Source organism: Myotis brandtii, unplaced genomic scaffold (genome assembly GCF_000412655.1).
Source record: "Myotis brandtii unplaced genomic scaffold, ASM41265v1 scaffold191, whole genome shotgun sequence".
Lineage (NCBI taxonomy): Eukaryota > Metazoa > Chordata > Mammalia > Chiroptera > Vespertilionidae > Myotis > Myotis brandtii.
The window spans coordinates 103667-116835 of NW_005357115.1; the positions used below are offsets into that span (position 1 = coordinate 103667).

At 36.8% G+C, this 13169-nt stretch overlaps 3 protein-coding genes across 6 annotated transcripts in view; 1 reads left to right on the forward strand and 2 right to left on the reverse strand.

The window, feature by feature from the left end:
• The window catches only part of NDUFAF7 (NADH dehydrogenase (ubiquinone) complex I, assembly factor 7), a 13845-nt gene extending 11526 nt beyond the window's left edge, over positions 1–2319 (forward strand). Inside the window, exons 7-9 of the mRNA XM_014538490.1 lie at positions 170–313; positions 1360–1533; positions 2034–2319. Of these exons, the coding sequence (XP_014393976.1) occupies positions 170–313; positions 1360–1533; positions 2034–2249 (534 nt within the window). The 3' untranslated portion in view covers positions 2250–2319. The remainder of the gene's footprint in view (positions 1–169; positions 314–1359; positions 1534–2033) is intronic.
• Positions 1–13169, reverse strand: part of LOC102242739 (interferon-induced, double-stranded RNA-activated protein kinase) — a 274887-nt gene that overhangs the window by 98560 nt on the left and 163158 nt on the right. The gene's annotated exons all lie outside the window — the stretch shown is intronic.
• The window catches only part of PRKD3 (protein kinase D3), a 61488-nt gene continuing 53501 nt past the window's right edge, over positions 5183–13169 (reverse strand). For all 3 annotated transcript variants that reach the window (XM_005864714.2, XM_005864716.2, XM_014538417.1), the window contains 3 exons: positions 12284–12551; positions 8828–8913; positions 5183–7964 (listed from right to left, as the gene is read on the reverse strand). In XM_005864714.2, coding sequence (XP_005864776.1) covers positions 7791–7964; positions 8828–8913; positions 12284–12551 — 528 coding nt within the window. In that variant the 3' untranslated portion in view covers positions 5183–7790. The remainder of the gene's footprint in view (positions 7965–8827; positions 8914–12283; positions 12552–13169) is intronic.

Here is a 13169-nt window from a genome sequence, read left to right on the forward strand (position 1 = left end):
CCCAACCCTCCCCAGCCTTCCTGCTGTAGTTTGACAGTTTGAGAACAAATTTATTTTTATTGTAAATAAGAAATGCTCATTGTAGAAAAACCTGCAAATACAGAAAACCTGAAAAACAAAGGAATCAGTTCTTTTGAATGATGTGTTTTCTTTCAACTGTTCCTACTAGCATGATGAGACAAGGGATCATGTGGAAGTGTGTCCTGAGGCTGGTGTTATTATTCAGGAACTTTCTCAACGAATTGCTCTTACTGGAGGTGCTGCCCTGATTGCTGATTACGGTCATGATGGGACTAAGACAGATACCTTCAGAGTATGTATAATTCAGTAACATGACTTGTCAGAATTTAATTGGTATGATTTACTTAGTTATCAATTGTTAGTTTTGAAGCTCATTTAAGATGTTTATCTTTGGTTTCTATAGTGCTTCACACTGTTGTATTACATTATTTTATAATTAATATTAATTCATATTATAATTACTTTTAACTCTAGATCTTATTCCTAAGCCTAACTCCACTGTCCAACTTTCCTTTGAACAGGGTCTGAATTGTCTACATTCTTCCTTAAGTTGCAGAACCTAGGTCTGCATAGATCCTACTAAGCATCTAAATATACAAATGGAAAATTTTGCCTGAAGTTTTTTTAATATTCTACCCCTCCTTCATTTAAAGAAATAATTTGGTACTTTGCAGATTTGATCTAGCTACTGTAATCATTCAAACTTTTCCTATAAGATTTGCACTATTTTTTTCTTCTCCAGGTGTATTTTTTTCTTCTCCCTAAACATCTGTTCTTAAATTCTTTGAATATGATCAGTTATGTTCAATTTACTTTAATTGAAATGTATTTAACTAGATGCTATTAGTCATTTTCTAAATCTCTGGTTCTCAATTTCTAACTTTATTGCATCTAAGGAAAGCCTGGATAGTGTATTAGAAATGCTGATTTCCTAGCTTTACCTCCAGGATTCTGATTCAGTAAGTCTGGATAGAGTCTAGTAACATATTCCCAGGTGGTTTTGAGGCACCTAGTTGATGGTTAGACTTTGTAAAACACTATCTAGGTTCTGGTAACCTGGATTCATCCGGAGGATTAATGAGATCTCCTCTATTCGTGGGCAGTCATGAAAACGTTAATTGTTAAGGATAGCAGCATCTTCAGGCGCTCCAACACTGTGCTTTATACTAGGTTTTCCACATAGAAAATGGTGCTACTGCATTAACAGTGTGTAAACCACTGGCTTAAGCTATATTTTCAACAGTTGTTAGATAAAATGTACTAAAATCATAGCACTTCTTTAATCTTGATAATAGCATAAAAGGACAAAAACTTATCATTTTAAAAATTATGTTCAAGGGGTTTTGTGGCCACAAGCTTCATGATGTCTTAATTGCCCCAGGAACAGCCGACCTAACAGCTGACGTGGACTTCAGTTATTTGCGCAGAATGGCACAGGGAACAGTGGCTTCTCTGGGTCCAATAAAACAACAAACATTTTTAAAAAATATGGGCATTGATGTCCGGCTAAAGGTAATGGTTTATTTCCATATTAAATATTTTAATTTCACAGTATTTCCAACAAATAGTTAAAAAGTTTACCTGGCCTAAATGTTCTTGTAGCCAGCCAGTCTTTTCAGCAGCATAGGATTTAGTTTAACCAGGTGGCCTGGGGGCGGAGCAGCCTTTTCATGCATCTCCATAAGGGGTAGAATTAAGATTTTCAAGTATTGTTCATGTTCACTAAGAAAATTGCAATTATGAGTATGAATGTTATAACTGTTCTGAGGACATTTTTACTCTTCAGTGTAGATCAGCCCATCTGGGAATATTTGTTAAACATACAAATTCATAGGTTTGTGTCATAGCAACCTATGTTTTCAGTAAGTACCCCATGATTTTGAGGCAGATAGTCAGAAATAACTTTTTAAACACTGCTTTATTAAATAGCTAATAGTCATTATTACTACGTATAACTGGAAACCCTTCTATTTTTTTTTTTTTTTTTTACTAAGAAATTATTTTCTTTTCAGGTTCTTCTAGATAAATCCACTGAACCATCACTGAGGCAGCAGTTACTTCAGGGGTATGATATGTTAATGAATCCTAAGAAGATGGGAGAACGATTTAACTTTTTTGCCTTGTTGCCTCATCAGAGACTTCATGGTAGAAGCCATGAGATAAATGCAAATCAGTCAAAACCTTCTCCATCACCTGTGGCTGGATTTAGTGAACTTACTTGGCAGTGATATTTCAGTTTGGACTTTTAGTCCCCAAGTCTACCTAAGAAACTAAAATAAAGGAAACGAATTTCATATATCAAAGGTAAAAAAAAGTATTTTATTTCTTCACAGCCAATAAAAACAGCCCATCTTATATACAACTAATGCCCCGGTGCACAGATTCATGCACATATTAATTAAAAGGTGGCTGGTGGGGTGGGACTGGGTGAGAGGGGCCGGACACACCCTGGAGCCAACCTCCCGTGGTCCCTCCCCGGCCAGCTGTACCTGGAGCAGCGCTGTGGCTAAAAAGGTACCTGGGGAGTGAGTGGGGTCCCTCGGCCTGGCCTGCAGGGATCAGGCCAAAAACTGGTTCTCCGACATTCCCCCGAGGGGTCCCAGGTTGCGAGAGGGTGGTTCTTGGGTGACGCACCTCTGAATCAGGCTCCTTCCTCTCTGGTTCTGGGGTGTGTCACTTGAGAATTGCTGCTGCCAAGTCACCGCAGCTCGGCAGCTCCTGTGTTGAGCATCTGCCCCCTGGGGGTCATTGCGTGTCATAGCTACCAGTCAGATGGTCAGACGGTTGCTTAGCCTTTTATATGTATAGATACTACTAAATGTTCATCTTTTTTTTTTTGTTAATCCTCACCCAAGGATATTTTTCCATTTATTTTTTGAGAGAGTGGAAGGGAGGAGAGAGAAATATCAATGTGAGAGAGAGAGACTGATTGGTTGCCTCCTGCACGTGCCCCAACCAGGCCAGGGATTGAGCCTGCAACCGAGCTACGTGCCCTTGACAAGAATCAAACCTGGGACCCTTCAGTTCATGGGCCGAGGCTTATCCACTGAGCCAAACCATGTAGGGCTAAACGTTAATCATTTAAAGTTATTTTATTTAAAAAAATATATTTTTATTGATTTCAGAGAAGAAGGAAGAGATAGAAACATCAATGATGAGAATCATTGATTGGCTGCCTCCTGCACGCCCCCCCCACTGGGGATCAAGCCTGCAACCCAGGCATGTGCCCTTGACTGGAATTGAACTTGGGGCCCTTCAGTCCACAGGCCGATGCTCTATCCACTGAGCCAAACCAGCTAGGGCTAAACGTTAATCTTTTCAAGTTATTTTAACTCTGGGAACAAATAAGTGTTCTTATGTGTGAAACTGAGTTTCCTTTAGTAAATAAAGCTAGTTGATACATTTTTATTTTATTTCAAAAAGTAAACATGAACACTGATTGGAAAACTGTAAACAACCTAAATGGCCATTTACAGGTGACTGATTAAATAGAACTATATATTATGTTTTTATAAATGATGTAGAGTGGTATGTTCTGACATGGAAAGATCTCTAAGATATAAGTGGAAAGAGTAGGGTGCAAAATGTTTTATAGTTATGATTCCATTTTTGTTGGAGAAAAAAATGCTTATAATTCCACAGAAATGAGTATTTTAGTACAGATAGGTTGTTTTTTGTTCTGTGTTACTTACTTGTATATAAGAAGGAAAGGATGCCCAATAATCACTATTAAATTTCCCAATCTGGAAGAGGGTCTTAGGGGTGGAAAGAGCATTTTTCTTTGTTCTCCTTTGAAGTATTTGGATTTTTTACCACAGGCTTCTGGGAATTTTATAATTAAAAATAAAATTAGATTTTAAAAAATTTAAAAATCACAGTAAAACCAGTAAACATTTAAAATGTGAGTTAAATGTAGACTATCTAGGAGGTATAAGTTTCCAAATTGAGCTAATTCTCCCTTATTTTCAGATAAATGTCAAGTTTTAGTTTTACTAAGTTCTCATGTTTTAGTTCACAGAACTTTTATTTTTATTTAAATATATTTTATTGATTTTTTACAGCGAGGAAGGGAGAGGGATAGAGAGTTAGAAACATCGATGAGAGAGAAACATTGATCAGCTGCCTCCTGCACAGCCCCCACTGGGGATGGGCCCGCAACCAAGGTACATGCCCTTGACCGAAATCGAACCTGGGACCCTTCAGTCCGCAGGCCGACGGTCTATCCACTGAGCCAAACCAGTCAGGGCAGAACTTTTATATTAACACATTGCGTACCGCATAGAAATCTCTAAGACATATGCCAGGGACCGCACGTTTTTGGGCAAACTGCACATTATTTAAATCATCATAATGCACTTTAGGTGTTGTTTTTCAATAATTATAACATTTTTATTTACAAAAACAATTAAACAATTAAAGTTCCTAGTACTTTTTTAACGTATGGTACTGCGTAAAACATTTTCCTCTATGAAGAGGGACCAAACAAAATTTACATAAGTATCTAGATTTGCTCCTTTTTCCATGGGCGTGAAAAACGAGAACACTCGTGAGCGGTCCTTAACAGATGGTGCGCGAAACACAAGAAAACTCCTGAGCGGTACGAAATGTGTTAATACCAGACATATGGACTTTCTGAAACATTGCTATTTTAGCAACACAAATTTACAAGTGAGATTAAAGGAAAAGGATATTAGCCATGTGTCTTGAACTATATTGGAGTTCACTGGCAGTGATGAACTGTTGCTTTTTATTGCTTCTTTGGCTTAACTGAGAATAGGATTAGCATTCTGTGTGTCACTCTAAAGTAAAGGAACATGGAGGCCTTATTTTTTCAGATACTGTCCAGCCTTGGGCCATTCTTAGCCACCCTTATTCTATTTCCATGATTTTTTCCCCTCAAAGTCTTAGTTGGGACAATTTTTGGAAGGTAAGAAAGCCTATGGAAAACTGGAAACAACCGAAATGGCCATTTAATAGGAGAGTCGGGCAATGCCTTATATCTTAAAACCTAGGAAATTCACTTTGGTATTAGGTATACGTTAAAGTCTTCTGGCAGCTGCAGTAGTGGATTATTTAATAGTAGTGCCTAAAAAATGTATTGTTATAATTATTCAGACTTTAATTCCAAGAAATGAGACCTCTAATTACCTCAAATTGCATATCAAATTATAATAATGAGTTATTTTTTTTATTTTAGGCAGTTAAAAAAAATCATTGTTCTTAAATATAGCATTAGTTCCATTTACAAATACTATTTCCAAAATAGTTCTCTTACCAAAGCCTGGGAAAATAACACAACCAAATAAAATTTTCTTTGGATATCTCGACCAGAGATAGGCTCAGGTTTTCACATGGAAAAGTATGGTGATATGGAAATACATTTTATTATTAAGCTTTTTTGAGGATATTTACAAAAAGTGGGATGTAACAAAAAATATAAAAATGTACTGAACAGTGTCATTATAGACTATTTTGTACATTATCAAATGTTTCTCACAATTATTTTTTATACAAACAACTTGATTTCAAGACAAAAAAAAAGGTTATGCAGGTTATACAGTATCTGGAGCAATTACTCAACTCCAAATTATCTGACAGTGCCTTTACAAATTTAGAAAACTTCTTAGGCATTCAACGACAAAAAGAGTGCAATAATTTCATGGCTTGTAACGTTTGATTATATAAGTATAGCAAACAAACACCATTCCAGTTAATTTTCACCTTATGTAGTAAAACCATAATAGGATGCCTACTGACTCAGAATTATTCCTTTTTAGCACAGTGATATAAACAGACTTACTTTGCAGAAATTTAGGGAAGTCATCTATCCTAGGGAAAACACATTTCTAAAAGGTTTTGCAGAATTTGAGTTTTAAAACTCCTGTGAGAATGAAATACTGAGAGATGTGGACTGTCTCCTGGAGACCTTTATGGGGAAGCAGTATAATAAAACGATCAGAAGGGTAAGAGGGACTCCAGAGCCACACTGTCTGGGTTCAAATACTAACTGTGTGAACATCAGCAGCTAGTTAATCTCCCTGTGCCTCAATTTCCTTGTTTGTGAGATGGGGTTCATTATGCACTTAGCTCATGACTGTTGTGAGTGTAAAAAGAGCTCAGAACATATCAACAATACACGCTTGCTACTACTCAAAGATTGTGAAAAGTTCTCTGAGTCTTTGTAAAAAGAGGAACAATCTTTTCCTTTGCTACCTCTAGTTCAGTGGGCAGTGACAATGAACACTTTTATAGTTTTTAGCTTATTGACTATGTTCATATATAACATCTTCAAAACAACACCGTGAGGAAGGTAGAGGCAAGAATTAGGAACTTCATTTTGTAGGCTGAGGAACTCGAGGCTCAGACAGATTGTCACCTGGCCAGGCCAACACAGCTAATACAGGGAGCCAAGACTTATAAGACTTAAACCCAGATCTACTAATTACACATCTCTTGCTCTTTTTGGAGGAAAAAAAGTTTACAATGATTACTGAAGAGTGGAGAAACAAAAAGCCATAGATTTTATAAGTCCCAGATATTAATTTTTTTTGGGGGGGGAAACTATTAGTAACTCTTAAAAAGCTATGAAAAAGTCTAACCTCTTAAATCACATATCTGAGTAGAAAAAAATTTATTTAGCTGGCTGCTGGAGCTGAAATGTTTTAAAAATACTTATCCTTTCATTTGCTCTGCTGATCATAGAGTCCTACCCTTCTAAGGGTTTTATGCTCAACCCAAACAGTTTAAAATAACTGATTTAAAAACATTCTAGACATCTGTACAGCCTTCCAATAACCTAAGGGAAGAAAAAAAAGGACACTGTTTGCTATTCTTTCCTATAGTTTTAACTGACCCTGCACTGGTGTTACTTTTAGTATATATTAATTTCTTCCCTCAAATTATTCAGCCCTGTGTTAAGGTATATAATTATAGTTTAGGTCTATACCCATTGAATGCTGGAATCTAATTGTGGCATCATAGTGGTGTCAGTGAGAACATTATTAGCAGCAGAGTTGAGCTATGAGAAGACATACATAGTAACTCATCACTCAGATCAGCAGTTCCTGGTTTTCTAACATCAGTTGTCCAAAATTATCTTAGAGGCTATTGTAACAAAAGGTGACAACTTAATTTTTAAGTTGTAGAGAGCATATTCAGAGTTTCAACTCCAAAACAGTTAGAGTTTGGAGTCCTGATTGACCTAAAAAAGAAAGGTAAAATAATCCAGCGTTCCTTTTTAAGGCAGATATGAAAAACCCCTCAATCCCTCTAGGGTCAGTTAAACAAATGTTTAAAGTCTTTATAGGAAATCATATGCCAGCAGCCTCTCTGATATCTCTTTAAATTTAATTGTTTAGTAATCAACCTTGTAACTCTTACATGTTTTGGTCAAGCTATGTAATAACTGGATCCTAGCTTGCCTATCTGTCCCCTTTCTTGAAAATAATATAAGAGCAGGAAAGGGAAGATAAATTAAGTGCCACTATTGTACTAAAATGAAGGATTAGGAAAAAAAATACAAAAACCAGTTATTTCTTATGCTATAAAAATTTATGAAAGCTTCATCTTGGTGTCATTATGTGTCTTTATCACTGTTTCCCCTCTTGTACCTACTCATTATGAACTACAGTATTGGTGTCACTGATTCCTTATATTTCCTCATGTCTTTGCATCCTTGCAGATGACAGCCTCCAAAGAACAACAGTTGTGCAGCAAAATATCTGTCCATAAAATGAAATCTTTCCTTACTGAAGTTAGCTCATTGATAATTAAGGATCTTCTTCCATGTCATCTGGATTGGGAGCCATGATGAAGTGCTTTGGGTATACAAGGTTGTGTGTGTACGCATGTATTTCCCAACGGGCATCATCACTTTCATGTGTAATGTAACGTTCGCCAATACGAGTTTCAAATTCTCTAAGGTCAAGCCAAGTCTGATAGTCCTAGAAGAAAATGAAGTGACTATGAACTATAAAAGAAACAAAATCCGTCAACTGTTTTGTTTTAGCACCATAATCATATAATTGACAAGCTCCTACTCATAAGTACTTGCTATAAAGTAAGTTCCATTTGTAATATTTTAAATTATCAGTGTTAAAGATACTTTTTCAAACTGAATATGAAGAAATTAACTAGTTTCTAAAGTTAAAAATTGTCTCAGGCTTCTGAGGTGGCTAATAATCACTAAAACATTCTGTTCTATACTATGAGAGGTCCATGACTTACTCCTTAAAATAGGGGAAAGTGCTTAGCTAGAATCTATTATCAGGGTAATTTAATAAACCCTGAGAATAACTGATTGCATTTGTTTTTAAGTTAATTCTACCCCTCACTGCTCTTAATAGTTCTAAAGCTTCTCTCTTTATACTGAAGTTTGGAGGTACCTTTTTACAAATCTATAAAATAGCTTTTGGAGGAACTAAGGCAAATGTTTCAAATGGCATTTCCAGTCTCTTCAATGCAAATATGAACCTTTGAATAGAAATTTATTTAAAAGTAAAGTATACTTGAAAATAATGTGTTATGCTCATTGTACAAAAAGGTGAAACGAACACATAAAGCCCCATGAAAGGCAAATTCATTGCTTTCAGGTGATGGGCGTTTAACTGCCTATCAGTTCTGCACTTCAGTGGTGTTATTGCAAAAACTTCCAGAGATTCAGCCACAGTACAAATTATCACCATAGGACACTTACATTATTCTAAGATGTGTAGAGCCTGTTGATCTTACAGTAGTTTCATTAGGTAAGAGAAATCATAATGATCTGCTCAAATGAGGTTTGACAAAGAGATACACATTTTTTTACCTGCAGCCAGGGATGACTAAGAGATTTGTCCACACTGTAACGTTTTCTCATCTTCACTTGAAGTAGGTTGTTTATCAAATCAATTGCTAAGGAAAATACAAAATTAGATACATGAATTTGGGATTACAAAGCACCCCAAACCTGTGGCACTGCCTGGAAGGCAGTTCAAGCCATAGAAATACATAAAGGGTTGAGGATTTTTTTCCCCTCAAGGACATGGCCTTTAAACTAAGATGTTAATGATCCATGAAACTGTTTACTGAATTTACAGTGTATCTGTTTTATTAAGGAGGCAATATAAAATACAGGTTAAAAGTATAGACTCTGCTAGGAAGAATTAATATTATTAAAATGTCCATACTACCCAAAGCAATCTATAGATTCAATGCAATTCCTATCAAAATACCAATGGTGTATTTCACAGAACTAGAACAAATAATCCAAAAATTTATATGGAACCACAAAAGACCCCAAATAGCCTAAGGAATCTTGAGAAAGAAGAACAAAGTTAGAGGTAATTATTCTACCTGATATAAAACTATAGTATAAGGCCATAATAATCAAAACAACATGGTACTGGTATAAAAACAGACATACAGATCAATGGAACAAAACAAAGCCCAGAAATAAACCCATGCCTTTATGGTCAATATTCGAGGCAAGAACATACAATAGGGTAAAGGCAGTCTATTCAATAAATGGTGTTGGAAAATTGGACAGATATGTGCAAAAACATGAAACTAGACCACCTATTTACATCATACCTAAGAATAAACTCAAACTGAATTAAAGAGTTAAATGTAAGACTCAAAACCATAAAAACCCTAGAAGAAAAGATAGGCAGTAAAACCTTAGACATTTCTCGTAGCAGTATTTTTGTGGTATATATTTTCGGGCAAGGAGAATAAAAAAGTAAATGAGACTACATCAAACCAAAAAGTTTTTGCACAGCAAAGGAAACCACCAACAAAATAAAAAGACAACCCACTGAATGGGGAGAACATACTCACCAATGTTACATCTGATAAGGGGTGTTAATATCCAAAATTTATAAAGAACTGAACACCACAAAAAACACAATCCAATAAAAGAATGGGCAAAGGACTTGAATAGACACTTCTCTAAAGAGGATATACTAATACAGATGGCCAATAAACATGAAAAGATGCTCAATGCCACTAATCATCAGAGAAATGCAAATTAAAACCACAATGGACTATCACCTCACACTTGTCAAAATGGCTATCAATAAGTCCACAGATGACAAGTGAAGATGTGGAGAAAAGGGAACCTCATGCACTATTGGTGGGAATGCAGATTGGTGAAGCCACTATGGAAAACAGTATGGAGGATCCTCAAAAAATTAAATATGGAACTGCTTTATGACCCAGCAATTCCACTTCTGGGAATATATCCAGAGAAACCTGAAACGCTGATTCAAAAGAATATATACACCCTATATTCATTGCAGTGCTATTTACAATAGCCAAGATTTGGCAGCAACCCAAGTGCCATCAGTAGATGAGTAGGTAAAAAAGCTGTGGTATATTTACACAATGGAATACTACTCGGCTGTAAAAAATAAGGATATATTACCTTTTACAACAGCATGGATGGACCTAGAGCAGTGGTTCTCAACCTTGGCTGCACATTAGAATCACCTGGGAATCTTTAAAATCCTGATTTCTGGGCCTCATCCTCCGGAAATTCTGTTTCTTTGTTATGGGGTGGGGCCACAACATTAGTAACAAAGAAACAGAATTTCCGGAGGACGAGGCCCAGAAATCAGGATTTTAAAAAGATTCCCAGGTGATTCTAATGTGCAGCCAAGGTTGAGAATCACTGACCTAGTCTAGAGGGTATTATAAGTGAAACCAGACAGTCAGAAAGACAAATACCATGTGATTTCACTTATATGTGGAATCTAATGAACAAAACAGAAAGAGACTCAGAAAGAACAAACTGACAAGGGAACAGGGCTGGGTGAAATAGGTGAAGGTATTAAGCAAAAACAACTCAGACACAAACAACAGTATGGTGATTACTAGAGGGAAAGGAGGGGTGGGGGCATGTATAAGAGGGTGAAGGAGGAATAAGTGGTGGAGAAAGGAGACTGGATGGTGAACACATAATAATACAGATGATGTATTATAGAATTGCACACTTGAAACCTATATAATTTTATTAACCACTGTAACGCCAATAAATTCCATTAAAAAATAAACAAAACTTAGGGGGGAAAAAAAAGAGTGGAGCCTGCCAGGCTGGGCTGAAGTCATTCTGCCACCTATTCTGTGATACAACGTCAGTTACTAAATTCTACTCTGCCTTTGTTTCTTCATCTGTAAAATAAGCTTGTTGAGAAGATGGCGTTATCTTAATACACGTAAATGGCTTAGAATGGTGCTTAGCACACAATGCTAAGTATTCACATGTTATTTCAAGATGAATAAAACAGATGCTGATTACAAGATAATGCCCTCCCCCTTCCATCATATTGACATCACACTGCTTTCTAGTCCCTGGCTTGGTCTAGAAAAGTTGCCAAGGCCATTACCTTGCCTCCATGGTTAGATTGAGGTGATAAGTTACTACCAAAAGTTCATACTCAAGCCTGGCTGGTGTGGCTCAGTGGTTGAGTGTTGACCAATGAACCAAGAGGTCACTGGTTTGATTCCCAGTTAGGGCATATACTAGGGTTGCAGGCTCAATCCCCAGTAGGGGGTGTGCAGGAGGCAGCCAATCAATGTATCTCATCGATGTTTCTACTTATCCCTCTCTCTAAAATCATATTTTTTAAAAAGTTCATACTCAACAGTGGTTTTTTTGTTGTTAGGGTTATGATTAAATTTAGCTTTAAGGTTAGTGTTTGGGTATCAATTAAAGGCTAACCAAGTCATCCTTGCTGGACACAACCAGGAATAGCAAACTCAAAACCCTTTACTAGGCAGGAAAAATAAATGTATAAAGCTTTCCAGTAGGGGTCCACAGGAGAGCTGAAAACAAACTGGAGATTCTACTGACTATAAAGCTCATTCTAGATATAAAGAACCTGAGGAGGGACTGTAGGCAGAGACCTCATCAGAAAATAGTCCAGGACTATATAGGGGAGTAGTGGGAGATGAAGCTGGAAGTAAGCTTGGGTCATATCACAGAAATAGCTGCAGCGTGGTTACAGGGAGACCAATGATATGAAAGTAAACGTGTTTCCTGAAGATGCATTTGCCAGTGATGACTAGAAAGGACAGAGATTTTAGTAGTTCAAAATGAGCCAAGTGGGGCCTGGATTAGTGCTATGCCTGGGAATTATAAGGAAGAGCGCTCAAAAACAGGTAACTAATTGAATTTGGAAGATGAATAGAAGATGTATATATATAAAAGTAAAAAACGGCTGATGGGGGGGGGGGTCACAAAGATTTTCAGACTAAAAGGCATAGAGCTAAACATTTTTTTTACCTTCACCAGAAATTTCTTTCCATGGATTTGGTGGATACATAAATGCAGCATTTTGGATTTGGTCATTTATATCTTCATCTTCATTAAAAGGAAATGTGCCACTGAGGCTCACATAGACAATAACTCCCACTGACCACATGTCTAGAGAACGGTTGTAACCTTTGCTTCTGAGAACTTCAGGGGCTAAGTATGCTGGAGTTCCTACCACAGACCTCCTGAATGACTTTTCACCAATGATGCGTGCAAAACCAAAGTCACACAGCTTCACCTGCAATTCAAAGGATGGTGTTAATTTTATAATCTTCTACATTATCTATCTATCTAACCTATCCCTAAATGATAGTGTATCACACTTGCCAACTGTGTTGGTTATGCATGTCCAATGACTGTAGATAGGGAAACTGTAAAATACATTCATAACCTGTGATTCATTACTAACAGTGCTTCTTTCAAAAAACCACTTTTAGATTCTAGATTCCAGAATGCCAAATACCAGACTGGTGTTAGAAGTGTTCAAAGTTGTCTGATGAAATGGAGGGTGCTGATCTTTCTCATTTGGAGTTTAAGGAGATTACTTTTCTATCATCTGTGAGCAAGAATTATGTATTTCATTTTTTAAAAAAATATATTTTATTGATTTTTTACAGAGAGGAAGGGAGAGGGATAGAGAGTTAGAAACATCGATGAGAAAGAAACATCGGCCGGTTTGGCTCAGTGGATAGAGCATCGGCCTGGAGACTCAAGGGTCCCAGGTTCGATTCCGGTCAAGGGCATATACCTTGGTTGCGGGCACATCCCCAGTAGGAGGTGTGCAGGAGGCGGCTGATCGATGTTTCTTTTTTTTTTTTTTTTATATATTTTATTGATTTTTTACAGAGAGGAAGGG